At 41.8% G+C, this 27,387-nt stretch overlaps 1 protein-coding gene across 3 annotated transcripts in view; it reads right to left on the reverse strand.

Annotated features, from left to right (window-relative positions):
* Positions 1-2,444: 2,444 nt before the first annotated feature.
* pik3r3b (phosphoinositide-3-kinase, regulatory subunit 3b (gamma)) overlaps positions 2,445-27,387 on the reverse strand; it is a 265,999-nt gene continuing 241,056 nt past the window's right edge. Inside the window, exons 1-9 of one of the 3 annotated variants that reach the window (XM_042417289.1) lie at positions 19,840-20,349; positions 9,071-9,206; positions 8,290-8,388; positions 7,787-7,967; positions 6,502-6,627; positions 6,089-6,408; positions 4,436-4,510; positions 4,088-4,258; positions 2,445-3,483 (exon numbers count right to left, since the gene is read on the reverse strand). In XM_042417289.1, coding sequence (XP_042273223.1) covers positions 3,285-3,483; positions 4,088-4,258; positions 4,436-4,510; positions 6,089-6,408; positions 6,502-6,627; positions 7,787-7,967; positions 8,290-8,388; positions 9,071-9,206; positions 19,840-19,954 — 1,422 coding nt within the window. In that variant the 5' untranslated portion in view covers positions 19,955-20,349 and the 3' untranslated portion in view covers positions 2,445-3,284. Of the gene's footprint in view, positions 3,484-4,087; positions 4,259-4,435; positions 4,511-6,088; positions 6,409-6,501; positions 6,628-7,786; positions 7,968-8,289; positions 8,389-9,070; positions 9,207-14,216; positions 14,330-19,839; positions 20,350-27,387 lie in introns of those variants that run through there. The other 2 variants (XM_042417290.1, XM_042417288.1) reach the window with 2 other exon arrangements.

Genomic DNA, 27,387 nt, shown 5'->3' on the forward strand with positions numbered 1-27,387 from the left:
GATTTTCAGGCAATTAGATGAAAGAAATCCATATTTCTGATATAAAAACGGGTCAAATTTGACCCGAAGACGACAGGAGGGTTACAGAATAACCTGCGTTATTATAGACCAGCAGTGTGACAACAAGCTAAATGTGATTTAGCGGTGCCAACTTTAAGACGCACAAAACTCAGTCTCCAGTGAAAAAAAAAAAAAAAAGAGGAGACCACTTCCTATCAATGGCTTTCAGCTCCACAAAACCCACCTCCCCCTCCCCCCCCCAACAACAACAACTCCTCTACCTAATCAGAGCAGACTGTATCATCGAGGGCGTGGGGTCGGGGTGGCGGTGGCGTTGGGCGGGTAGATAACGGTGATACCGTCGGGGGGGTGGGGGTGTTGAGGAGGACACTGAGACGGGTGTAGATAAACACATGGTGGGCTACAACCAAGGTTGTATCATTCACTCACAATGACTCCTCTGCAGCTTCTCAAACAATGGCCCTCTCTTCCTAAACCTGACGCACTCCTTCAGACGCACCGCAGCGTGCGTGTGTGTGTGTGTGTGTGTGATGCTGGCTTATTGTACTGTGAAAGACACCGCAGACGACAAAGAAGAAGAAGAAGGAGGTGGGGGTGTGGGGGTGCTTTGTCTGACTTTGTAACCAGCGTCGTCTCGTCTTTTTCCAGGTAGACGACCTCACAAATCCTATAAAATCATTTTTGACGAGGTTTTTAAAAGGAAAAAAGGGGGCGGCGGCTAATCGAGAACAGCTGCCTTTTGTTTTATTTTGCCACAAACCGCAGAAAACCATCCATCTCCCCCCCCCCCCCCCCCCCCCCCCCCCCCCCAACCCACACCCTTCCCGTAGCTCCACTAACCTTCACTCGTCAACAGGAACTTACAATAGTTGCAGATTATCAGTCGGGCAGCGGATTGGACGACTATCAGAGACAAAAACAGCCAATCAGAGCAACTCTGTTTGTTTTTCTCTTCAGTTTTTGAAGATATTTTTTATTGTGTGATGCTTTTTTTTTTTTTTTTTAAAGTCTTTGACAGAGAAAATGTTTCCACTGGTTATAAAGTCAAGCACCGGGCAAGAAGTTCTGAGTTTTAAAAAAATAACAACTTTAACAAAAAAAAAAAAAAAAAGCAAACTAAAGCAATCAAACAAACAAAAAAAACAAAAGCTTCACTGTGCACTTTGATTATCTCTTGGACCTTTAGTGCATCTCTCTCTCTCTCTCTCTGCTTGACTGCTGAACTACATTAACACAACGCTAGATTGCACGTTCTTTCAAGTTTTCAGTATTTTTTTTTTTTTCTTCTTCTAAAGCCTGTGTCTTCAGCTCGGGACGTCGCCTCCGTCTACCTGCGTTCTTGTGTTTACACATAAAACATTTTTTTTATTTTTTTTATTTTTTTGTTTTTTAATAATCAAAGCTTATTATTTCTGAAGGGTTTTTTTTTTTGTAACAAACACACAAACAGTCCCAGTTTTTCAACTCACAGTCGTTAGCATATATGCAAGTATCACGCTCTCTTCTTCCTCTTCTTCTTCTTTTTCTTTTTTTAAAACCACACATAAAATGGGTTTCAGGTTTTATGGTCAGACTTTTTTTTATGCTTTCCTATCAGGATGATTCTGGAGACCATTTGAAACCTTTTGTCTAGTTTAAGTGTAGCCTTGTAGGCTTGTTTTATGACCTCAGCGCTCCGTATGTAACCTTTAAAAACCTTAAAAGGTATTTTCTTAATTTCACGTGTCTGCCTGGACTGATAAAATATCCCCACAGTCTTAACATACGTCCAGCGAAGAAGAAGACGACGAGCTGAGTCTAAAAGTTCTGTTTCGTCCCGAGCGAACACTTAATCACACCGGGCAGATATCTGAGGGTCATGTGACTGGATCATGGAGTTACATAAAGAGCACTGAGGTCATAGATGAGGCTCATTTAAGTGCTTCTTCTTCTTCTTCGCCTGTCTGTTGGTCGGTTTCCCACCAAAAAAAACAAACAAAAAAAAGCTTATTGGTTTACAAGCATGTGGCCCAAAACTCTGTTTTATGTGTGGTCTCAAACACACCGTTCCTTTGCTTTTTCTTCACTCTTTTCTCCATTCATAAAAAAAAAAAGAAAGAAAAGAAAGGACAAACTAAGAAAGCGGACTCTTTGCCCTCCCTCCCCCTCCCCTCCCTTTAACCCCCCCTCCCCTCCCCCCCTTCACCTCCGTCTCCACATCAACTTTGGTCTCTGGTTCTGATCGGTGACGTTGCCGTTTACACATTGGCAAAAAAAACAAAAGAAAACTATGTTCCAGCAAAGCAGAAATTAACACTCTACAGTTAGTATAAAAGCAAGCCTTTTGTCCTTCTTTAAGACTACAAAACTGTTTTGTGTGTCCCCCCCCCCCCCCCCCCCCCTCCCTCCCCCCCCCCCCCCCCCCCCCCCCCCCCCCCCCCCCCTTAAAACCCCTCAGCAGCAGTCTACATGGAGGAACACTTCAACAGAGTTATAAGTGTCCGTTGTCTCGTTATGCTACATTATTTTTGCTTTTCGTACGGAGAGGGACAGAACAGACACTTGACATCATCATCATCATCATCATCATCATCATCATCTCCTCTTGCATTTACCACAAACAACAAGTTTAGGAGTAAAAGAAAAAAGGAAACATCTGCAACATGAAAACGACTTCAGGAAACAAACCAAAAAAAAAAAGAAAAGGTTGTAATATAATCATCTGAGGTGGGAAAACAAAAAAAAAGTTTTAAAATGGGAATGTTGTCGTCTTCGTCGTCATTCTCGTGGGTGTTTCTGGTAAAAAAAAAAAAAAAAAAAGTCTGAGCTGGAGTTTAGGTAGCAGCGGGGGGGTCAACCTGAAACTCTTGACGTCTCCTCTACTCCGTTTCCTTCCTTCCTTCCTTCCTTCCTTCTTTCCTTCGGTCGTTTTATTTTTTATTTATTTATGTATTTTTTTTTCACATTCACAAACATTTAAAACTTCCTTGTGCAAATCAAGCAGTCTTTAGAAAGAATGCCCTCCGAAATTGTTCATGTAAAAATATATAACTTCAAAGGTGGCTGACGTGTGTGTTGCAGCAAGTGTTTAATTCGTTTTTTCTATCTATCTATCTTTACGGGGTCTGGTGTTGGGTTTGTATTTCAACCGATCTCCTCCTCCTCCTCCTCCTCCTCCTCTTCCTCCTCCCCAAAAAAAAAAGGGAGGGGAGGTTGGTTTGTTGTCTATGTGTGAGGGGGAGGGAGGGAGGGAGGGGGAGGGTGGGGGCGTGGCCAGGTGGGGTTCATCTGCGTCCGGAGGGCATCTGTGCGTAGACGGGGTAGGCGAGGCGCACGTTGAGCGAGTCGTTGTGCTGCACCAGGGAGGTCTGGTGATAGTGGAGCACCAGGTCCTTCAGGCTGCTGTACAGGTTGTAGGGCTCCGCGAAACCGAAGCCACGCGGCGTGCTGTAGATGACGCAGTGCTTCACCTCGCCTTCCACACTGGGAGGAGAGAGAGAGAGAGAGAGAGAGAGAGAGAGAGAGGGGTGAGATCAGACCAGCCGCTCAGGAATTCAAAAACTTCCAAAAAGATGCCTCGTCACAGTCTAAACTCTGAACTCGAGCGAACTTTTCAACTAATACGGAGTCTGAAGTTTCTAATTATGAAGGATGAATATTTGCTGGAGCAGATCTTTGACAGGAAATGACTCTGGCACCGCTTATAAACACAACCAACTAAACTTAAGTAACTGTATCAGAACATTTCCTCTAATTTCCCTGTGATTGGTACTAAATTACACTGTTCTTTCCAGGAAACGTCCTGGGAAAGTATTCAGAGATGATGATGATGATGATGATGGAGTGTTACCATTTTCTGTATCACAACAATAGAAAATAAAAGCTTAAATCTCCTTTAGATGTGTACAGGAAACAGCTGTTGTTATTTGATTTAAGCTCATAAATGCTACATGCTAACCAAGGCTAATGCTAATTAACGTTTATTTATCTTACAGTGATGTTGGGAACTTTGAGGTCATCTTAGGTCATCCAGAACTGATCTGTCTTCATGTTATTAATATTTCAGATATGTCTCTTCTGTACTCACATGACGGAGCAGGCGTAGCAGCCCTTCTTGCTGCTTTCCCGGATGAGAAACGCTCCGTCGGGCTTCCCGAGCAGCAGCTCCTCCGCCTGCGTCCTGTTCAGGTCTCCGACGAACCAGCTCTTCTCGTCGTAGTGAGGCAAGTTCTCGTCCTCCTCGCTCACGAAGTAGCCTCTGCTTCCGCACATAGTTACATAACAAGACACACTTAATCACAGAGAAAATAATCTTAACTTAATAACAGTCGCTCTCTGCGCGCGCACACACACACACGCTGACATGTGTACAGTAACAAGCAATAACCTCGTTTTCTCATTTGGCAGAAGAAAGGAAGAAAAAGTACAGACTCACTCGTCAGTGTTCTCGTTCTTGATTCCCAGCCAGTCGTTAATTCGTTTCTGACGAACTCCTTTGTGATTAAGCCAGCTTTAGAGAGAGAGAGAGAGAGAGAGAGAGAGAGAATCATTACTACTAGGAATCGGTTCACTTGCAGCATTGTTTAAAAGGTGCAGAGAGAACAAGCATGAGACTCAATAAATCAAATTAGTGAGCCTCCAAGAAACGTCTTCGCAGGCTGATCTGGGATGAGGCCAACTCTGCTGACACGCTGTTCCATTCCTTCCCAGAAATAAAGCAGGAAAATCTCCGGCTGAAGCAGGCGAAGAGGAAACACAAGTTTCTCTGGCTGCCTTTAACATCTATGTGATGCCATACAGTGTCGGGTGTTTAATCGATTCGATTGGCCAAAAAACAGTCCTTCTTCTTGTTGTTTTATCTATAAACCATCTCGTCATTGATTTTTTTTAGAAAATTGACAGTAAGATATAACGTATCAGTGATTTGCAACCTCGGGGTCATGACCTACAAGAGTCACAAGATGATAAAAAAAGTGTTTATTTATTTGAACCTTTTCTGACTTACTAACAGAACTCCAGCTGTTTCCACTAAATCTAATCAAAGTAACAGGAAAATCTGATCCAAAACGGTCACTTAATGCGCAGCGAGGTAGACGTGTGAACTGAGGACTCAACTGGATCTGAATTCGAAACGCAAGCAGATTCACGACCGACGCGCTCGACTTTAAAGGTGCAGCGTGTAGAATTTACCGTCATCTAGTGGAACAGACTCGGCAGAAAAATGGAATATAATATTCATAAGTATGTTTTAATTAGTGTATAATCACCTGAAAATAAGAATTGTTGTGTTTTGTTACCTTAGAACGAACGAGCCCTTTACATCTATATAAGGAGCAGGTCCTCCATGTTTCTACGGTAGCCCAGAACAGACAAACTAAACACTTTTTGCGAGTTTTATGGTTCTTGCGATCTACAACCTCGCTGCTAGATGCCACTAAATCTTACACACTGGTCCTTTAATGGGTCACTGTGTGTTAATCAACCTGAGCTGAACTGTTGACCTTTTATTCTGAGAAACAGACAGCACATGATTGATTCAATTATCTAATAAAAAAAAGGGACAAAAATCCCTTTTCTAGCTTCTACAATGTGAAGATTTGCTGCTTTTCTTTGTTTTACATCATTGCAAGTTGAATGTTTGAGTTTGAGAGCTTTGGGAAACTGTGATGAATAGTTTTCATTATTTTCCGATTATACACACAAAATGATGAATCCATTAATAACAATAAATGAACAGAAATGAAACAAATTTAATCATAGTTGAACTACAATATGTTTGCTGCCAAACACACAAACAGAGGATCTGGGAACCAGAACAACTCTTCAGTCCATGTTCCAGGATTTAGTCTTGTCCAGTTAACTTCATTCAGCTGCTTCCTGTTTTATTTAGTTACAAGATAGTGAAGTCTTGTCTCACAGCTCTCTATACAGGCTGCGTTGTGAGAGGACGATTGTGTTAGAGAGCGTAGTTCATCGATAAGTTTCAGTCTATTTAAACACAAAGCGTGTCTTAACAAGACCTCGTCCCGTATCTGCCTCCCTGCTGTACTCAATAATAATGTGACGTCTTATAACATCCTTTACTTACACTAGATACTGGTCCCTGATCTTGCGGAGCTGTATGAGGTCGGGCTTCAAGCTGTTCATCTTTTTGTCCGTCTCGCGGTTGTCCATGGCTTGCGTCTTCAGGTCCTGCTCCAGCCGCACCTTGCTGTCGTGGATCTCCCCGAGCCGAGACTTGAGCTTCTCGTAGTTCATCATGATCCGCTCGATCTCCTTGTCGTTGCCTTCGCGGCGGAAACGCTCGATGTAGTCCTTGCTGTAGCGCTCCTGCGTGTGGCACTGCTCCTCGAAGATCTTGATGGTCTCGTTGAAGGCTTCGATGGCCGTCCGCTTCATCTGGATCTCCTGGAGGACGAGAGAGGAAGAGGATGAGGAGGTGAGCGTCAGAAGCGGGAAAAACATCTAAACTGCAGTCAGAAAGCAGGAATATACTCGTACCTGCGACGTCTTTGTGTATTCTTCGTACAGTCTGTCGTACTCTTTGCTCTTCTCCTGGTACTGATTGTGGTATTCCTGCAGCTTCTTCCCCACGGCGTCGATGTTGTCCTCCTTCACCAGCTGGTCCTGAGGGTTCGAGGAGGAAGAGAAGTAGCGTTAGAGGGGTTAGAGAGCGGCGAAAAAGGAAAACTCTACGTGTCAGAGATGTGAAACAATGATGAGCTATTTATAATTAAGGACGGAGGTAAAAGTGTGCATGTTTGGCCCCTTCACCCCGTGATTCTGCTTACTGAGGGGTGACTTCTGAACAGGCTCGTTAATAAACCACCCACAATGCCCCGGGTGTAGGGAAGGTGAGCTCGCTCGTGGATATTGCATCGCTCTGAGTAATGACTCGCCCGGCGAACGAGCGGAGCGAGAGGGAGGAAGGGAATAAATGCAACGGCGGCCCTTTGACACCGCGGATGTGTGCAATTATTTAGGGAGCGAGCGGAGATCCTGCTGCCGCTGCACTTTAGAGTGGAAACACCCAGCGAGAGCCACGAGGTACAACGGAGGAGGAGGAGGAGGAAGAGGAAGAGGAGGGGAGACGCTTCCAGAGGTAAGAAAGGTGTTTCAAAACAGAACTAACTACAGAGAGAAGAGTCAGAAGGAGTTACAGTCCCCCGAGATCAGGATATAATAAAACATTTAAAAGGAAAATGTTGTTTTGTAACCTCGTTTTATTCACTACAGCTTCACTACGGACACTTGTGGATCTGCAAAACTGCACGAACACACAAATACTTAAAGCAGATTGAAGCTGAAAGCAGCTCTGCCATGTACTAAGGTTGTTTCTTCTTCTTCTACTCCTCCAAAAACCAACCCTCTAACCAAACAGCACAGAATATGTTCACATCCTGTTTTTTATTGAATAAAGCTTCTCTAACCTCACTGGCAAATACATAGAATTTCCTTTTGCTACTTCACAATAAAAGACAGGAAGTGTTTGTGCTAGTTTGTCCTGACTTTGTCATTTCAACTCTCTATTGTTCTATTTATTTTTGTCTATAATAGTCTTCATTATAACTGTTCCTTCTGTGGATGATTTATAGTGTGCGGATCTTGTGTCTGATGTTTTACTTCACAATAAAAGCCTCTCAGCAACTAGTGAACTAGTGAGGCTGCTGTGTGTTAAATAAAAAGCATCAAGAGGAACGTTTAAGTGCTGAAAGCTGAAGTTTAGCGCGACAGTTTAGTTTGAGTGTGTGCGTGGGTATGATTATGTGCTTGTGTGTGTGCTGACCTGCTGGAAGCGGGAGATGGGGTACATGAGCTTGACATCCAGTTTGGTGTTGTACTGAGCCAGAGACTCGTGTCTGTAGTGGCTGATGAGCTCCACCACCGAGCCGAACGTCAGGGGGTCGGAGAAGCCGTACTTCCCGTCTCGGTGGTAGATCTTTATCAGCTTGTTGTTGCCTCCTTTCCTGCGCATCACATAAAAAAAAGAAGCCATATTTAAAACTTTTACACTGGCAAAAATCCTCGTGAAACACACAGATTCTCTTAAATATTCCCCTCAAGCACTCGAGCACTTTATTTCCAGGGTAGCGGGCGATTTGCTCCAATTTATACCAGGATGCTGAGTAGGCAAAATGCTTCTCAACACATTATTTCCCTCAATCTGTAGTTAACTAGAGGGATGGCTGCATTAAAGTAGAGCATGAGAAGTAATCTAGCACCCCTCCTCCTCCCCCCGGAGGGGTTTTAAACACTCTCCATTCATGATAATCTCTGCAGTGCTGTTACCTCAGCGTGAGCGTGTAGTCGCCCTGCATCTTTGTGGAAGCGTCCCGAACCAGGAAAGTCCCATCAGGCATGTCTCTGAGCTTATCGTTCACCTCCTCCCTGAAGACAGAACCAGAGCCAAGAGGAAAAAGACGTGTGAGTCGGTCGCACAGATGGAGTTCATTTAAGAGTCAACAGTCCATCAATAAAGTGATGTTGGGAGAGACTGGGTGGACTGGTCCCAGCTAGGAGTGTCTCTGCTCTCTGGATAAGTGTGTGTGTGTTAAAGGTGGCAGCAGACTGACTGTCTGCACTGTAGGTGTGGTTATCATGTGAGTGTGTGTGTGTGTGTGTGTGTGTGTGTGCTAACCCGCATTTACCTCCTCATGGAGGTCAAAGCCTTAAGAGACACCATGTTTACAGGTTCTCATGAAAAAGTAACAGATTTCATCCAGATTTCTGTCTCCTCAGAGACAAATTTGATCATAAAATTGTTGAAAAATAAAGTTTTTAATACTTGAACAGTGTTGCTGCAGTTTTGACACTTTAGAGACAGTTTTCTGTTCTCTGTGGACCTTCCAAGTAGGTAAAATTGAGCCAAAAACATCCACATTAATCGTAAAACTTTAATATCCATTATCAAATAAAGCAAAATGACAAATAGGAGGAATATCTAAAAGAGAAGGATATTGGAGACAACATTTCCCCACACTTTGATTTATTATGAGCATCTCTGAAACTGGATTATTAAAGAGTTGTGAGCAGGACATCTCTTGTTGCTAATTCAAGCTGGTAATATTACCTGGATATGTCGCCCCAGTACCACTCGGCCTCCTGCAGCGAGCCTCCCGCTCCTCCGTCCTTGGCGCCGTTGCTGCTGACCCCTCCCACCCCGACCGAGGAGGACTGCTGGGGCTTCGCTGGCTTTGGAGGAAGAGCTGAAGAAGAGAAAGAGAGGAGAGAGGAGAATGTGTTACTACTTGGCCTTTGTGTGTTTTTTTTGTTTCTGCTACAAAAGTTCATCCATCCATGACTGGAGATGGCGAGGAGGTGCGACACTCTTTCACTACAGGAGACTTTTTCCAGATGTTTTACTGCCTCAGTATTTGGGAGGTGGTTTTTTTTTAAACAACCACAAACATTACATCAGTAAAAGCAAGATCATTATTCACACACACATATACTTCATATGCAAATTACAACACAGGAGCTGTATTATAATATCTCCACACAAAACGCAGCAGTTGTTATTAATCACACAGGCAAACAGCCGCATGACAAACCCAGCCCCATACATCATCGCAGTAATTATTCTGTGTCATAAACCACGTTCACCACAAATACACACACACACACACACACACACTCAAGTGTTTATAGCAAGTTATCAGCTGCCTTTCTTTCCCTCCAACACAGCAACACTGAACTAATCTGCTCAACTTTAACAATATCAATTACAGATAATTAAAGGATTACAGGAAGGTTTTTCCTCATGCAAACATAACTAACATTATTAAATATAATTTGTTTTTGGTACGGATTAAAATTTGTCTCAATTATCCAAAGATTCATGCTCTTCTTTAAACAGATCATTCCTAAAATTAAATGATAATTCTGGCAGCTCAGACTGTGTTTTATTACAGCAACAGTTCTCGTACAGCTGCTTGTGTTTAGACAACATTTAAGATATTAGAACGTTGGCTTCCTTTGTTAAATGAACACAATGGGTTGGGTTTTTTTTTTGTGGAGAAATAATTTATTTCTCCCAAGTAAGAGACTTAAAAAAAAAAGTTTGGTGTTTGATCAAAACAAAGTCGCCGAATTACTGAGGATAATTATTCGGACTGCACCTTTAAATTTAGTTAATGACAAAACACTACGTATGCATCCACAACAACTAGAGCAGCGTTTCAGAGTCTGAAGGTAAACTAACACACAGCTCTTGTGTTTTCTGCTCTGCTGTGTGCCAAACAGAGCTAGCCTGCCCATGACCCACACACACACACACACACACACACACACACACACACACACACACTTGAGCAGACTGAGGTTTAAGAGTCTCCAGGCACATCTGGATACAGTTTAAGGAACAACAGTGTAATTACTGGAGAGCTCCTACATCACAAATCAGTTTCTGCTCGCACACACACACACACACACACACATATACACACACACACACACACACACACACACACACACACACACACTGATGTGGACGGTGTCCTTTTAAAAAAGGGAAAGTACGCTGATGAATGTGCTTTAAAAATGCCACCGGAGCAGCGCTGTTCTTCTGCACAGAGCTCACGTGTGAGAGGCCGGAGCGTCCCGGAACATTCTGGCCTCGCAAAATTACCAGACGACACGCACACGCACGCGCACACACACACACACGGATGACAGAAACGGCTCGGACCGGGGAATTCCCACAATGCACAGAGGAGAGCTGAACAGAGCTGGAGAAATGATACCAGATATGATTTTTCTCTGCAACATGATCTTTACTCACCGTCCCAGAGAGCGTTAACGTGTCACTTCACTCGCTGCTCACTGACTGACTGTAACACGTAACACTGAACACACACACACACACACACACACACACACACACACACAACCCCCCCCCAAAAAAACCCCTGACCGTTAGACTTGTGTTTACATCTTGAACCAATAAAAAACGTCTTTGTAGTGAAATTTATATTCAAAGCTGACTGTTTTTTTTGGCCACTTGGGGGCAGCAGAACAAACTAAAACAACAACATCTGACATATTATCACTGTATTAAGTGGATAGAGATTAATTACTAAGTACACAGTCATCTGCTCCTTTGTTAAGCAGCTTTAAAATATATAAATATCTTTACTTCATGTGGTGCCAAAGATGCTAAACTTTTCCTACATCACCAGTGATGTCTTCAAATGTCCAAAACCCCCAAAATATCTAATTAACTATAATAATAAAACAGCAAATTCTCACATTGAAGCACCTGCAACCATCAAATACTTTACAAATGATTATTCAGATATCTAAATAGTTGCTGATTAATGTTCTTTTGAATGATTAATCCATTAACTGCCTGATCTTTGCAGCTCTAGAAATGTTATAACTAATGTTATAACTATTGTTAACCATGTGTTCTCCTCAACAGCTTGTGATATGCATAATGTATGAACGTGTGCATGTTCTGTTTGTATAAACTGTCAGATTTAAAACTAATCTAACTAGTTTGCATGGTTGAGCTGAAGCCGTTTAAGGCTCCGGGGCCACCAGGGGGCCTCAACACTCGCTAATTAAAATATGTTTCAATTTCAAGAAACATGGAGGTTTTGAGGCTCGTTTATACATTTAAATTTAAAGAGGTTTAACACATCTGTTTACGGCCCCTGATGCTCATGAATCTCTAAACATTAACAGGATAATGTGTTTAATGAGCAGGTGAGAGAAGCAGAAACACACAACCTGACTTCATGATGAACTGTGCAACTGTGCAGTAGTAATTGTTAACATCCTTTTGTTCACTTCATGCTGAGACGACCTGATGAAAACACACACACACACAGATGAGTTTCAGCTCAGGAGGGAACGTAGGAGCTCGATGGCAGCTCCTCTTCCTCTCCTGCTTCTCTTTGTTCTCCCTGCTCTCATCACTTTTTCCCTCTCCCACACTCTGCGATTCCTTTCCCCATCTTCCCTTTTCCTCCCTCAGCGTCACCAGTCAGTCAGTCAGAAGCTGCGGCCAAAACTGTCATTCTGCAGCTGCACTGTTCCCCTCTGTCAGCACTTTCTGCACTCTGTCGTTCTCACACACACACACACGCACACACACGCACACACACGCACACACACGCACACACACACACACACACACACACACACACACACACACACACACACACACACACACACACACACACACACACACACACACACACACACACACACACACACACACACACAAGTACAACAGCACTGCCAGACACAGAGAGCCGAAATTCACCTCATAGTTAAATATAAACTTTGGCAGAAATTTACTTATTTTTACTATTAAAACATACAAAAATGTTTAAAAAAGCCAGAAAAAAGTTAAGAAAAATAAAGAAAAAAAGCTAAAAACTTCATTTCTAACTGTTCAACATAAGTGAGTGTATTAAGTGTTGATGCCAGTATGGAAGTCAATGAAACAAACAAAGACCAGTATGACACAGGACAATAGGTGGGTCACCTGGGCTGCAATCAAATCTATCCATTAACAATTAATCCAAAAATTATTACTGCTAAACACTCAGTCACAACAGTAAATAAATAAAATAAATGTCTTAACATTGGTTAAATTATGAGCAATATGAAGAAATATGTCATTAAAAATGATATGAAAATGCACAAAATATGAGAATCCTCAGAGCTGAGAGGCATGAAAAATGACAGTGACATAAAAAAATATTAATTAAAATTGTCATTGTTTACTTTTCTGATGGTTGACTTCAACTACCAGAAGAAACATCTGACTAATGACAACCATCCTAACGCAGAGGGCACATTCAGAAGATGTCAAATATAAAATATGAAATGATTCAAACATTTATAAATCTGTAAAAAACATCACAGCATCACAGCCACAACTACTGCAAGAAATACTGAGAGAGAGCAAGAGGGACGGTGAACAAAGGCGACCGTCAGCGCAGCCTCACCTCCCTCCTCCTCCTCCTCCTCCTCCTCCTCCCCCCCCAACCTCCCCCTCACCAGACAAAGGAGCAGCGCTCAGCCACACACACACACACACACACACGCAGAGCGATATCACTTGTCATCACACATGCAGGCAGAAACCCACAGCTCCCCTGAACAATGACAGTCAGCACGGACTGACACACACACACGACAAACACACAAAGCATCAGTTTGAGCCTCCGTCGACCTCTGGCCACACTTTAAGCTTTAAAAAAAATCACATGTGTGCAAACTCCAGCTGATCGGGGACAGAGGACAAGGGGGGGGGGCTGACCTGATATTAACAAAGATCTTCGCTGCAGTAAAGAGTTCACACAAAAAAAGCAACATCACTGCACAAACTGCGAGAACGACTAGAAAACTAGAAGCATGTGGCACGAATTAACTGCTCCAAAGAAATCTGCCTCTCAGTCGGTTTTATTTCCACTTCAACTTTAACATCTGGACCAAGTCAGGAGCTGCAGGTGGTGTGTGTGTGTGTGTGTGTGTGTGCAGCTACAGTATGTGGGTGTGTTTCAGCGTCACGGGTGTAAAAGTCCACACACACACACACACACGGAGATACTTGACAGCTTTAGATTCCCCTTTAGGGCAGCAGCAACTTACAAATATATCATCAGTACATCTGTTGGAGTACTTTCACAAATAAATTCACTGTTAAGTCTCTAAAATGTCAGAAAATATTTTTAAAACAGATCAAAAGTTCCCAGAGCATGAAGATAATGTCTAAATTGCAACCTCAAAAACATTCAATTTACAATAATATAACACAGAAAAGCAGCAAATTCTCACATTTTTTTTTAAAGCAGGAAGCAGAACTTTCCCCCCCTTATTTTGCTTCATAAATCACTTTTTGTTCTGTTGATTGAGTAATCGTTGCAGCACTAATTCCCACAAAGTTTTAAGAGCACAAAAGCACACTGAGCAACAGAGAAAAATGCACGAATGCACACAAACACGCTGCAGGCTTTGGGTCGCGTGCTGCAAAAAAAAAAAAAAAAAAAGAGAAAGAAAACAGAGGAGAAAGGGGCTGTAAAGACATGAAAGAGGAGGTTAAAGAAAAAGGAGAAAAAGGGGAAAAAATGCAAATATATGGACTCAGATTGGAGAAGTGAGTGAAGCAACTGAAGAGGAAAGAAAAGACAAAGAGATGCAGCAACAACAAAAGAAACTAAGAGAAGAAAAAAGGGTAAAATCTGTCCCGTTCCGTCTCTTACCGTCCTCCACCATCGTGCTCTCCGTTAGCTGCATGCTGCCACTCTTCTCTCAGCTGTTTCCCTCCTCCCTCCTTCTCTCACTCACTCTCCCTCTCTCGGATGCTCTCTCTCTCTCTCTCTCTCTCACTCCTCCTCCTCTACCTCTACCTCTACCTCCTCCTCCGCCACCTCCTCCTCCTGCTCTCTGCTCCGTCAGACTGAAGAAAAGAGCGAGCCGAGCTGGTCCTAAAAGACAGACAACGACGTACTAACTAATCCCCGTTTGGAGGCCCGCCCCCTCAGCCAATCAGGAGACAGCGAGGGAGGGGGAGAAAAAAAAAAAAAGAGGAGGGGATGTAGGGGTTGGGTGGGTGGGGGGACCTCACAAGAGAAAGAAAGAAAGAAAGGAGGGAGGGTGGAGTTACCCCGTAGTATATCCATTCCTTCTGGGACACTACACACTCATACACACTCAGCTGTGCAGCATCGAGCGCTAAATCAACAGGTCCTATTGAACACAGAGACTCCCAGCTGAGACACTCATTCATTGTCACTTCAACACAAAAACTTCACACAAAAGATCCCTCTGTCATCTAAAAAAACAGAACAAGAGTGCTAACTAACGATTCATCTGCTGTCCATTAATCTGTCAGTTATAGTTTTGAATATTCTTTTAGTCGATAAGACGCCAGAAAATAATGAAAAATCGCTTCTTTTGGTCCGACTGACAGTCAGTCCAAAACAAAACGTGAACACACAACAAACACACAAAAGAGTCAACTACACCATAATATTACTCATTCAGCTTCATGTTAGCCAATGATTTCTTTAGATTTAATAATACTTGACATTTTGCCCAGAGACTTCCTGGATATATATATATACACACACACACACACACATCTGCTTTAATGCAATACTGACTTTTTAATTTAAACTTCCTTCTATAATGATCACCATCAAATCTCAGCTCGTAAAAAACCTCCAGATGTCTTTCTGCTGCTCTGTGAATGAATCTCATTTACAATTCGTATGTGAGAGAGAGAGAGAGAGAGAGAGAGAGAGAGAGAGTTCAGTATTACTGGCTGATATTAGCTTATTGCAAATATGATCAATATCTGGCATATAGAATATTTCAGCCAATAAGTAACAAGAAATTGTAGAACAGAAAAGCTAAAGATATGTTTGAGGTAGTTTTTACATAGTTTGTCCACTAGAGTGCACTGACAAGTTTATTTTTATACTATAATAACCAATTTTTTGTGATTCTTAACAAAAAAAAAATCATTGTTTATGTTGAAATCTGCAGCATTTACAGTGAATTTGTGAATGTGTTTTCACACACCAACACAGGACAACACATAAAGTACACTCACAGTCCAGGAAATTCTTTACTTTGTTCAAAATTGCAATACTTTTAGGAACTTTTGTCTACATAATAAGAACTTCCCTTCCAGGATATGGTTTACGTAGAGGATATGATCATGATAAAAGGCTCTTATCACTCAGCCACACATATGGAAAGCAAACATTCAGAGGATTAAGTCCTTATGGGTCACATTTCAATCCAATCCTGTAGATGATGATTATGTCTTGTACATAAAGGGGCTTCATCATCTCCGCTGTGCATGAATGACGCCACTCAGCGGCTGTCGTTTCTACTTCTATTTCTATTTCCTAGGCAGCTCAATTTAAGTAAAACTGCACTTGAAAAGGTGCAGTGTGTAGAATTTAGTGGCATCTAGCAGAACAGACTTGGCAGAAATGGAATATAATATTCATAAGTATGTTTTGATTAGTGTATAATCCTACAGAGGGAGCGGGTTCTCTTCCATGTTGCACTGCCATGTTTCTACAGAAGCCCAGAAGAGACAAACCAAACACTGGATCTAGAGAGTTTCATGGCCACCATGGGTTCTTCTACACGCTTGGGAGGGTGGTGGTGGTGGTGGTGGTGGTGGGTTGGGGGTCAAATGTGCAACCTCACCACTAGATGCCACTACATCCTACACACTGCACCTTTAAGATGAAGTTGTACTCGAGTGAGTTACTCCATCACAGTGACCATGATGTCTGCTTGGTTGAGATGTCCTTGAATAATAAGAAATACATTATCAGTGAATATTCAAGAGGAATTCTCTGACTATTAAGTTGATTTAACAGAAAAATATGTTGTGTGTTATTGTCTCGGCAGGTGATGAGAGTCATGCAGAAAAATCTCTTAAAATGTAGTCTATGTGTTGTATATATCATATGGTAAATATATGTAAAACTACAAATAAAATCATCAAACTGATGTTCAATGCAATGATATAAACCTTCATACCCTATTTCTCCTGCTACAGATCATCATTTATTTAGACAGAATTTTGTAAAACATCATAATATTATCATGTCAACATGATATAATTCCACTGGCGGATTGACTCAGACCCTAACGAGCAATTAGTTGATTAGTGTCCTCAAGAAAGGGGGGGGGGGGGGGGGGGGGGGCAGCTCTAGTGCTTTTAATGTTGTCAAGTTACATCAGATACATAATAACAGATTTGTAAAAATCTGCACTACATTATCATAGTTTCACAAAATCAAATACAGACATGATGTAAACTGGGACGGATGAGTCATTTCAAAGCAACATTTCTGGATGGATGTGAACAGCAACGACCCGGAGGAAACATGAACGCCGTTCAGAGGTCTGAAAATACAACGACATGCATTCAGAAACAATGTGCAGTGTATGAGATTTGCAATAAATGGGCTAAAACATGCAAAAAAATCTCTGGTATGGTCCTTTAAGAATAATGTCCTGGTGATTTTCCATTGAAAGATGAGACTCATCGTTCACCCCACATACACGAATATGTGCACACACACACACAAAGTTGCCAGTGGAAACACAGGCTTTGCCTTCCTCTGGGGGGGGGGGCGGGAGGATGGTGGCACTCCACCTGTGCTAATCACCCTGCACACAAAGGCAACACACAAAGGCAACACACACACACACACACACACACACACACACACACACACACAATACAATACAATACAATAGAATAACTGTCACTGAGGCTTTCAATTCCAGTGTAATAAATATTCTAATGACCATCTGCGGGACGCTCGTCTTTTATTCTCCCTTCGACTCTCCACTTCTCTCCTTCAACCTTCACCATCCATCCCTCCATCTCTGTCATCTCTACCACTTCTCCTCATCTTTCAGCCTCCCCTTTTCCTTCCTGTGTCACTGTCCTCCTGCCTGTTCCTCCTTTTCTCTGTAGCTCTTTAGATTACATGTCAGCACACGCACACACTCTGCATAAGATGAGACAAAGACAAGCTGTGTGTGTGTCAGTTAAATCTGTGCACAACATAAAAAGATGCAGCAAGGTTTAACTGTTGTGATGAATGACAGGAAGCTGCTCATTCAGGTAACAGAGGTGAGACACAGGACTGGCGCTGCAGGTAGGAGCTACACAAGAATCTGCATTGTCAATAAAAGCTTGAATCTAACAGTCATTCAGAGCAGAGCAGGACAACTCTCTACATCAAATCCTCAAGAATACGTCTCTGAAAACTACCCACAATGCATTCAGGCAGCTCTGCATATTTTGCATTCCTAACTGGCAACATAATTCAAGAGAAATATTGATTTAAAAAAAAAAGTTTTTCAGATGCAAACTGAGCAGTTTTTCTCTATCATTTTTCAGCCATGACAATGACCCCCCCAACCCCCCCCCAATATATGCATGAATGTATTAACAGCTCCGGTTGCAATAAAAAGGTCCAGTTGCAGTTAATTGTGTGCATCACCAGCAAAGAGCCTGTGTGTTGCAATTACATCCCCGACGCACTGAGGAGCAACTGTCCATTCACTCTACTGTAGCTCCAACACAATGCTTTGCAAAGGTAGAAAAAAAAAAGAGGGAAATGCTGGACAGAAAAAAAGAAAGGGAGGGAATCAATTCTTCTACCATTCACCCAAGAGGAAAAAAAGGGACATGTTAACCTTAAATGAGCAGAAACAGGCTCAAGATATTGCACCAGTCTGCTTCACTTACACTTCAATTCACCTCAAATGAAAGAACTGCACTTCAGGATGCAAGAAAATGGACCTGAGCAAGCAGCTGAAATGATATTCTCTCTCCTATGTGCTGACACAAACTTCACATAGGGTGAAAATGCATTTTCAAGCATCATGAATACAGTTTAAAAAGGTAGAAATACTTTCTTTGATAAAACATTTCAACCTAAGGGGATTCTTTTTTTTTTTGCATTATCTCTGCAACATGCCACATAAAAACAGAATGATGCACTTTATAGTGGCTGGAGAGTATACAGTGCATCTCAATAGGTAGATGGGGGATAAGAAAGAAGAGAAGGGAGAAGGGGAGGGGGGGGGGACAGAGCTACGGGCAAACTGCATTCAACAGCGCCTCCTGGAAACAACACAACGTCCCACATCTGCGCCAGGATCCATTCAGCGCACCGAGGGGAGGAAAGAGGAGGGGGGCTGGGAGTCAAATGACACTGGCACAATTGCCGAGGAATGAATGAATGAAGGAATGATTGAATGAAACATATTCAGCTGTGGGTGACAGTTGACTAGAGAGGCGCACAAAGATTTTCTAGATGCGCGTCAGTGAAGGATGCTATGATTATAAAATGCTGGAGACCTTTTATCTCCCCCCCCACCGTTTTCATTCATTATTCCGGTGCCTCTTTTTTTCTGTGTCCCATCCCCCCTTTCCAGTCGTCGGCACCGAGTAGAGCTGATTTCGGATGATCCGGATGGAGCCGTTTCACACAGATTTTTGATAGTAATAACAGATAAAAAAAGAAGGTGCAGGTAGTTGCAAAAACTAGGTGCTGGTTTCATGGAGCAAATTAAGCTGCAGCGAACTGCGTTAGTAATTTTCACTTTTTAATATAAAATTAGTTGGGTTGCTATTTCTTTCACCTTGGCCGTTTATTTATCATATCGCATTAAATGCAGATTGCAAGAGAAGCATATCGGCTGCAGATTATATGAGACTATTGTCTCCAAAAAAAATGAGACAGGCTTCAAAATCAACATATTAATGTACAAACTAGCATTTTCTGCTATGGCGGATACACCAGAGAGCAAGAAACTATAAGGAAGCGTGTTTAAAAGAGCTGTCAAACTGTTTCTTCAAGATGTTTCTTGTCACACCGGTTATACAAGTAAAGCCAAACTGACTGATAAAACGTCTCTAAATGGTTTTAATTCAAGCTTTACTCGCTTGCTTCTCACTACAACAAAAAGAGATTATGCTAAAGCTAGTGTATATTTTAGGGGGGGGTATGGTGACTGTACAATGATGTCATGCCAACAAAAAAAAAACAACTAAAATATGGCGATAAATGAGCAGATATACGTGAAATCCCTCCGAGAATTACGACCCAAATATCGTTAAGCAGCGCCGGAGGGACGTTTGGTTTGTGCAGCAGCAGCAGCAGCAGGATGTGCGCCTTAAAAAAAAAACTTTCCACCAATTTGAACAGACACCAAACCAAACACAACACCTCTCCTCTCCAGCTAGCTCCACTGCTCAAGCCCGACTTCCATGTCCGATTTGTGGAAGTCTCTCCCCCCCCCCCCCCCCTCCCTCCCCACGGGCCTCCTTACCTGGCGGTTGGTCCATTTCCAGATAAAATATGAGCTCCGTGGAGTAGGGCATCATCACGTCCCGCCAGTCTCCTTCCTCACCGGCTTTTTCCGTCGTCCAAACTGTATTATACATTGCTTTCGTATGGTTCAACCTGACAATATTTCTCCAAAAAAAAGGCTTATAAAATGTGAACGGGTGAAAACGACAAAAACAAACCGACGTATTAAAAAAACACTTGATTTGATAAGCTAATCTATCTATCTACTTGGAAGTCTTCTATCTGAATTCCTGCTTCAGACTGGAATAAATAGACGAACTGTGTACAGCAAGCACCGGGCTGCGACTGCTCCCTCCGACATAATAATAATGTTAATAACTTGGGGCTCTTCATGAAGACCCTCTGTATAAGTATATAGATATATGAAAGCGTCCTGTTAACGGTGGGAAAGTAGATGCCAGCTCTACATTTCAGTTCCCTCTCCTTCTCCTCCGCAGGTGCCGCCGGCTCGCTAGCTTCATTTTAAGAAGAGCACTGACAAGAGGAGGCAGGCAGAGGCTGACAACGGCTGGAGCAAACCATTCCGCCGTGACACACGGGGGGGAGGGGAGGGTGAAACTTCTCCAACCGTCACACACCGAAAATAAATAGGAAACAGACTAAAACAGATATATTACAAATACTACTTTTTATAACTTAAGGAGAGAGATATTCCATATACATTCTGCAATTCTCATCAAATCATTCCCGAATTATTTTACTTCTTGACCCCCCCTTTTTTCCTACTCGGCAGTGGTACGTCCGTCTCTTTCTCCGGCCCACCTCTGAACGAGCCGTTACGCGCATGCTCAGAAGCTGCAATTCAAGGCCAGTAGGGAAATTACTTCAGCCTCTGAGGAGCAACTTACAAATTCAGTGGTTTTCCAGCAAGATCTTCACCTTCCTACTGACTGACTGCATGTGTCTACAAACTACCGGCAGACAGGATCATGACATAACATGCTACATAAATGATGAGCTACCAAACATATTTCAAAGGACCATGGCAGGGTTTTAGACAGTTTATCACAAATCACACATGTTTTACATTTTCTGAATGTTTTACAATTGTTAATGTGCTTTTCCAGTGTATACCTGATATAGTCACTGGTTTCTATATATTTCCCTACAGGTATGTAAATCAACTTGAAACAGAGTTGAAACTGACTTGAGTTATGTAATCAATTGCAGTAAACTATAATGCCTGTTTTACTAATTTTAACTAACTTTTTTCTGTAAATCCCACAGAGAAACCAGAACTTCCCTACACTGTCTTTTGCTCTCAGTCCCAAGCCTGTTGGTTCCTACTGAAGATGTCAATCTTTTAAAAACGGCTCACTACAAAATGCTCATTACAAATGTCTCTGTAATTTCCTAAAACAGCTGGGCACTGTAGTTTCTACTAAATATTATTCAAACAGGAGTAAATAGAGCATTTGTTGAGTGTTATTTTCTGCCATGGTGCTATTATTTGGTGCACTGGCAAGTTTTTATGGCGCCAGTATAGTGCCAAGAAGAAAAATATAGAATCCTAGCAGTGTTATGGTTAAAGGATAAAGGATGTCAACAAATCCTTTGAAAAGACCAACAGCAGTAATGAATAATCCTACTAACAAATATTTTCTGTTTATCCAATGCTGGATATATTTAATTCCTCTGTGCTGTAGATCTCCATTGTTGTCCAAAAAACATCAGTGAACCACACTGTTGCGCTGGGTGATATGTTCCTTCATCACCATGAACACACACACTGTAGATTATCCTGACGCAATCCCACACACACAGTCCCGCTGCCAGAAATACTCACTAGAGCACCATTAAATGAATAATCTGCAATTAAAATAGTCCCCAACACATGCAACATTTCCTTCTGTTTGAGCAACATTTGCTAAAAACTACAGTCTCAAGTTGTTTTAGAAAATCACCTTTTAAAACTATACATTGTGACCTGCTTTTTAAAAGATGTTTATTAGGAACCGATGGGCTTCGGGCAGAGTGCCACAGACATAGTAGAGAAGTCAAACAGTATTGATAGATGGGCTGACAAACTGTTTTTCTCATTTGTCAACAAACTCAATGGAAATACAAAAAAACCCCAAAGAATAATCCCGGCCATATGTTTCGACAATGCAGCGGTAGTCTCCCCCAGATGATTCTCTTCTTTCAGCTGCACAACATGCAAAGTTACAACAATGATGGAATACACAAATCAAGAGAGTTTCAAGTCTCTGTTTCAAGTTGATTTTCATAGCATATAGTGAAATGACTTCAAACAATGGCTGACTGAAAGATGGGAAAAACAAATCAGCATGGTTTGGAAAACGGTCAGCAGAAATGTAAAGTAGAAAAAAATATACAATGATCCTGCAGACTTATGATGTATCTTACATTTATGACTCCCATGCTAGTATCCACCCGGCTAAAATGTCCCAGAGAATGATATTGAACCCCTGCCAGCTCCAGGGATGGTGCTATGTAGCTGTTACTACACTCTGACACATTATAATTATCCTGGCTCTCTTACAATTCCACATGACCCCTGTCCTAAAAACTCTGGGGGGGAAATGTATGCTAGTTGAACTTTTTTCGCTGCAGTGGGATGTGATTGGAGGTAGGCTTGTTTAACTGCGCCGGAGGAAAAAAAGGTGGCATTACAATGAGAACGAAGCCGCCTACAGTGAAGTAAGCACAGTTACAGTAAATGATATGGAAGCCTAACTATGAGCTTAGAGATGGCAGAGAAGTGCAAACATGTATTTAGGAAGCCTATAATACAGTGATTACTGCACACACATCAAAACACACACCTGCTAGGATGGATATTATGGACTTACAGGATTGTGGGTTCAGTTCTGTTTCAGGACTTACTGTATGTGTAGGCTCCTTATTTTCAGACTTTTTAAAAAGCTGATATTATCAATATTTTACATTGTAATGTGAGGTCACTCATAGCGATTAAGCCACAGACATTTATCACCAAACTCTGTAGTGTCCTGCAGAGCTTTATAGCGTCTTTCAGCTCTTTGTTTTGGTTTTCCTGACCGCAAAATTTACTGTTTTAGTTCACTCTCACAGCTCTTATCAACCAGCAGCAGGAACATCTCACAGCTAGAGACAGATATTTTTTTGGAGTTTGTGGAGACCAAAAGAGCTAAAAAAAAAAAAAGGGAGTGAATACTGGACTTACATTCATCAGGTCGACACAAACATGACTCCAAATGGAAGCTATGGATGGATATATAATCACCTCGTCTGTGCTGCGGGTCTCGGCTCGTGTGACGATATAACACCAGAGGAGAAACCAGTGAACTCTCTATCAGCTCTGATTAAGCCGTGTGTCGTAAATTGTGTTTTTAGAGGCAACTTTACATTTATTATGGGACATATTTTGCTGCTCTTTTCATCAGTGGCTGCTCGTTAATCAGTGGCGGATTACGCTGCTGCGAGTGTTGGCGTTCTCTCTCAGTTTGGGTCGGTTTAGGTCCGCTGCGTTTTGAAGAGGTTCTAATTATCTTCAGCTCTGTTTGGACCAGGTCTGACAACCCTCGGGTCTCTTTTTGGATCATATCTTTGTTCTGTGTTTTTGAAAATGAATTTATGCACATTTTTTTATGGGTCTGTTTTGGTGGAACCTCAATTATGAGCTGTTCTTAGAGTGCAAACAGGGAACTGGGATTACAATCTGTTTAAGATGATGGATTCTTTCCTAAAAATCTGGGCATTTTTGGGTGAAAACTATTAAAAAAATAAAAAATAAATAAAACTATCAGCCAATCACTCCTTCTCTCTGCTTCTTTTCACATGCCAAGAGCAGAAAGTGGAGCACTTTCAAGATAAAAAAAAAAAAAAAAGAACAATAGCATCATCATGATCAGCTGCTCCAGAAGCACAGTAGAGACCCAGACTATCCCAGACCCCCCAATCATCCACATGCTAATCTCCAGTTAACAGCCTAATATCAATACAATATCTTCAGATGGGGGCTGCCGCCACCAGTAATTACAGCTGCTCTGTCTATCTATCTGTCTGCCTGGTGTCCTACTTCAGGGACAACAATAAATGAATGAAAGGTCGACTCCCCAATCTGCCATCCATCCATTCTGTCCTCCCTCTACATCCACCCACCCACCCACTCATCCATCCGTCCATCCGTCCGTCCGTACCGTCCCTAAACTCGTCTGTCTCGTCTGTCCGTCACAAGAGAAGAAGAGCAGGAGGACTGGGATTCCTTGTACCCCAGTACCAAAAAAAAAGGGGGGGGGGCTGGGGGAATGTCAGTGAATGAAATCTATTTAATGCAGCAGACACACACACACACAATCATAATGTGTGTGTGTGTGTGTGGTTGTTTCACAGATGGCTCGTGCCGGACACACACAGCCCAAAGCTCCTCTCTGTCAAGTGTGTCAAACAGGTTTAATTGCTGCTGTCGCTTGGTGTGTGTGTGTGTGTGTGTGTGTGTGTGTGTGTGTGTGTGTGTGTGCAGCCGGGGCAGATGGATCCCTAACAATGACACAGGAACTGACTCTGCCCCTCGTCATACAAAAGAGAAAGAGAGAGGAAGAAGGAGGGGCAGACGGAGGGAGGAGGAGGAGGAGGAGGAGGAGGAGGAGGAGGATGATGGGAGCGGTGGTATTAATCTGCGCTGTCCCCGGCCATCAGCACACTGCTCCCAATTTAACCTTCTCAACAATAGAGCAGAGTGGCATCAAGTGGCCTATTTGCATAGCGTATGCATAATCACATACAAAGCACAGTCACATATGAATCAACCCCTCCCATAACTCTAAATAAAACACAAATTCTAATTATGCATGTTTCCATCCACCTGTTTTTGGTACATTTTGAATTTGCAAAAACAGACAGCTAGAAATGAATAAAAAACATGAATTAAATGCCAAAAAAAACACTTTAAAAGCTTTGGTTGAGGTGGACAAGTTGGCAAATTGATAAAGCAAATATGCATTAACGGCTGGTTGAAACACTTTTGCAATATATGCTGAATGTGTGGGTTATTTTATTTGATAGCGATAGCGGAGAGAGACAGGAAATATGGAGAAAAAGAGATGCAGGGCTGCTCAGGGCTTTTGCGCCCCCGCTTCAACTTTCTCCTCTGAAGCATGAAGTATGGCTCCCACCCGTACGTGCCTCAACTCTACCAGAAAATAATAAAAAAAAAATACCAAGGGCAGCTGAGCCAGACAATACAAATAAAAATTCATACATTAAAATAACATAAATGCCATGTTGGGTGGAACACAGCGCTGGAATGCTGAGGAGAGCAGTTTCTGGCTTCTTATAGTCGTGTAATGTTGTTATACCCTCATGAAAATATTCAGAAAGCTCCGCTTGATGGAAACACAAACTGACTGAGATGGTGAGTGCAAAGACGGAAACATGCAAACGATTTTACTTCAATAAAATGTTGCGGTACAAGTGCTTTATTTGACTATTTCCATTTTGTGGAAGGACTTTGGGAAATAAGGAGGCTTTTTACTACATTGATTTTGCTGGCTACAGTTATTTTATAGTGATTGTATGTTCAGCATGAAATAAGCTCATTAAATATGATGTATTATGAGTTTAAAGAAATACTTTAACTACTGTACACTAATTTTCTTTATGAGAGTAAAATGAGAGGATTCATATCAATTTTATGTCTGTGTGTTGAAGACAGTTGCAGTCAGGATGTGGTTAGCCTAGCTTGGCCTACAGACTGGAAGCAGGGGGAAACAGCTAGCATAGCTCTGTTCACAGTTTAATAAAAGACAACTGTTATGCTCTATCTGGTTGGTTTAACCTGTGTGCAAGAATAAATGTAAAAACCACAGATTTTTTTGTTGAACGACAGCCGGATGCAGTGACTGTGTGCATCTTCCTGAAGTTTTGTTGTCACAGTGAGGTTGCTGAGGTGGCTGCATCAAGCCTGTACAGACACCAAACTTGATCTGGAAACTTGCGCTAGAGCTACAGACGCTGCACAGAAGTGCTGGGTAGATGGATAAAACTGTTGTTCCTCAAAACATATATCCAATATATCCATGTAAGTCCCCCTAAAAATGGGAATTGCCAGTAAATGAAACAAGATATGACATGTTATGCTAAGCTAGGCTAACCACGTCTTCACTCCAGCTCCTTATTTAACAGGCAGACATGAGTTTGATACACATCTGACCATCTCGCAACCATCCTAAACTATTCCTTTACATTACTCAGCAGAATAAAGAAGTAGTGTGGCAGCACCTGGAGCAGGAACACATCAATAATTACAATAAAAACTCTTTATTGTCCACTCATGAGGAATTTCTTCTTTGGCTTCACAGACATACAAACACTTAAAAACTTCCTCTGCCATAAATAAGTGGGCCTGTATTAATGAACGGTTGGGATGAAGGTGCTAAAATAATATAATAATATATACATATCTTAAATGGACATCATGAAAACTGCAGCAGTCACTAATATCTAATAAAAAGTCATTTGTTTAGTAAGATGACAGAGGAGGGAATAAAAGATCTCTTGAAGATGTTTCTCCTTGCTCTTTAATAGATCTTTTATTCCATGAAAACCCTCAGAAAACACTCAGAAAACCCTCAGAAAGGACCATTATTTAGAGGCAGTACTGCTTATGATACTATATAGTAAAATATACTATATGATATAGTATATTTTACTGACAAAGAATAAAAGTACACAAGAATTTTGTGTTTTTGCCACAATAAGAATCTGAATACTTCTTCCACCGGAGTGCGTATAAATGTATGTATAAATAAAGGACACACAGAGAGAAATTGGAGAAAATAATCTGCATGTGTGTGTTTGAGAGAGAGAGAGAGAAGCCCAGGTGAGCTCTGGGGAATCAGGTGTTGAGTTTGCCATTTCTGTCGCCATAGAGACCACAATGTCCAGTGAGGCGCTAACAATGTCTCTTTTAAGGGGCTTTAAGCACAGACAAAGGCTCTGTCTGGAAGCTCATATCATATGCCTGCTGAGTTAAATGCAGCAGGGAAGCACAAATCCATGCATATGATTTTTTTTTTTTTTTTTTTTTTTTTAAATGTGAAGGCACGACAAACCTAAAATCACGTGCTCTTTAACCTCTTTTAGACAAATGTCCCCTTAAATAAATGTTTTTTGATGAGTGGATTATTCAAACCATCATGGCTGCACAATATTTATACAAATTTCCTCAAAATTCACTTTATAATAATTGATATCTTTTGAAATGTTATTCTTAGAACTAAAAATAAAGTTGTGTGAGTTTGAACAATGTTTGGCTGTAAAACATGTTTAAACCCACCTGTTTGTCCGTCTGGCTTTAACAACTTGTTCATGTGTTTTTTCATGTTTTAGTCTACGAGATTACATTTGAAAAGCCGATGTCTAAACACGTCCCTGAAGCCAAAAAAACTTCAACTTCACTGCTGTGGCTCCTTAAGAACAGCGAGTTCAGTAAACTAGTGTGTGTTGTATATTATCTAACTGTGTGAAGTACATTTAAGGTCAAACACCACCTGCGCCCCGCAGC

Source organism: Thunnus maccoyii, chromosome 7 (genome assembly GCF_910596095.1).
Source record: "Thunnus maccoyii chromosome 7, fThuMac1.1, whole genome shotgun sequence".
Classification (NCBI taxonomy): Eukaryota; Metazoa; Chordata; class Actinopteri; order Scombriformes; family Scombridae; genus Thunnus; species Thunnus maccoyii.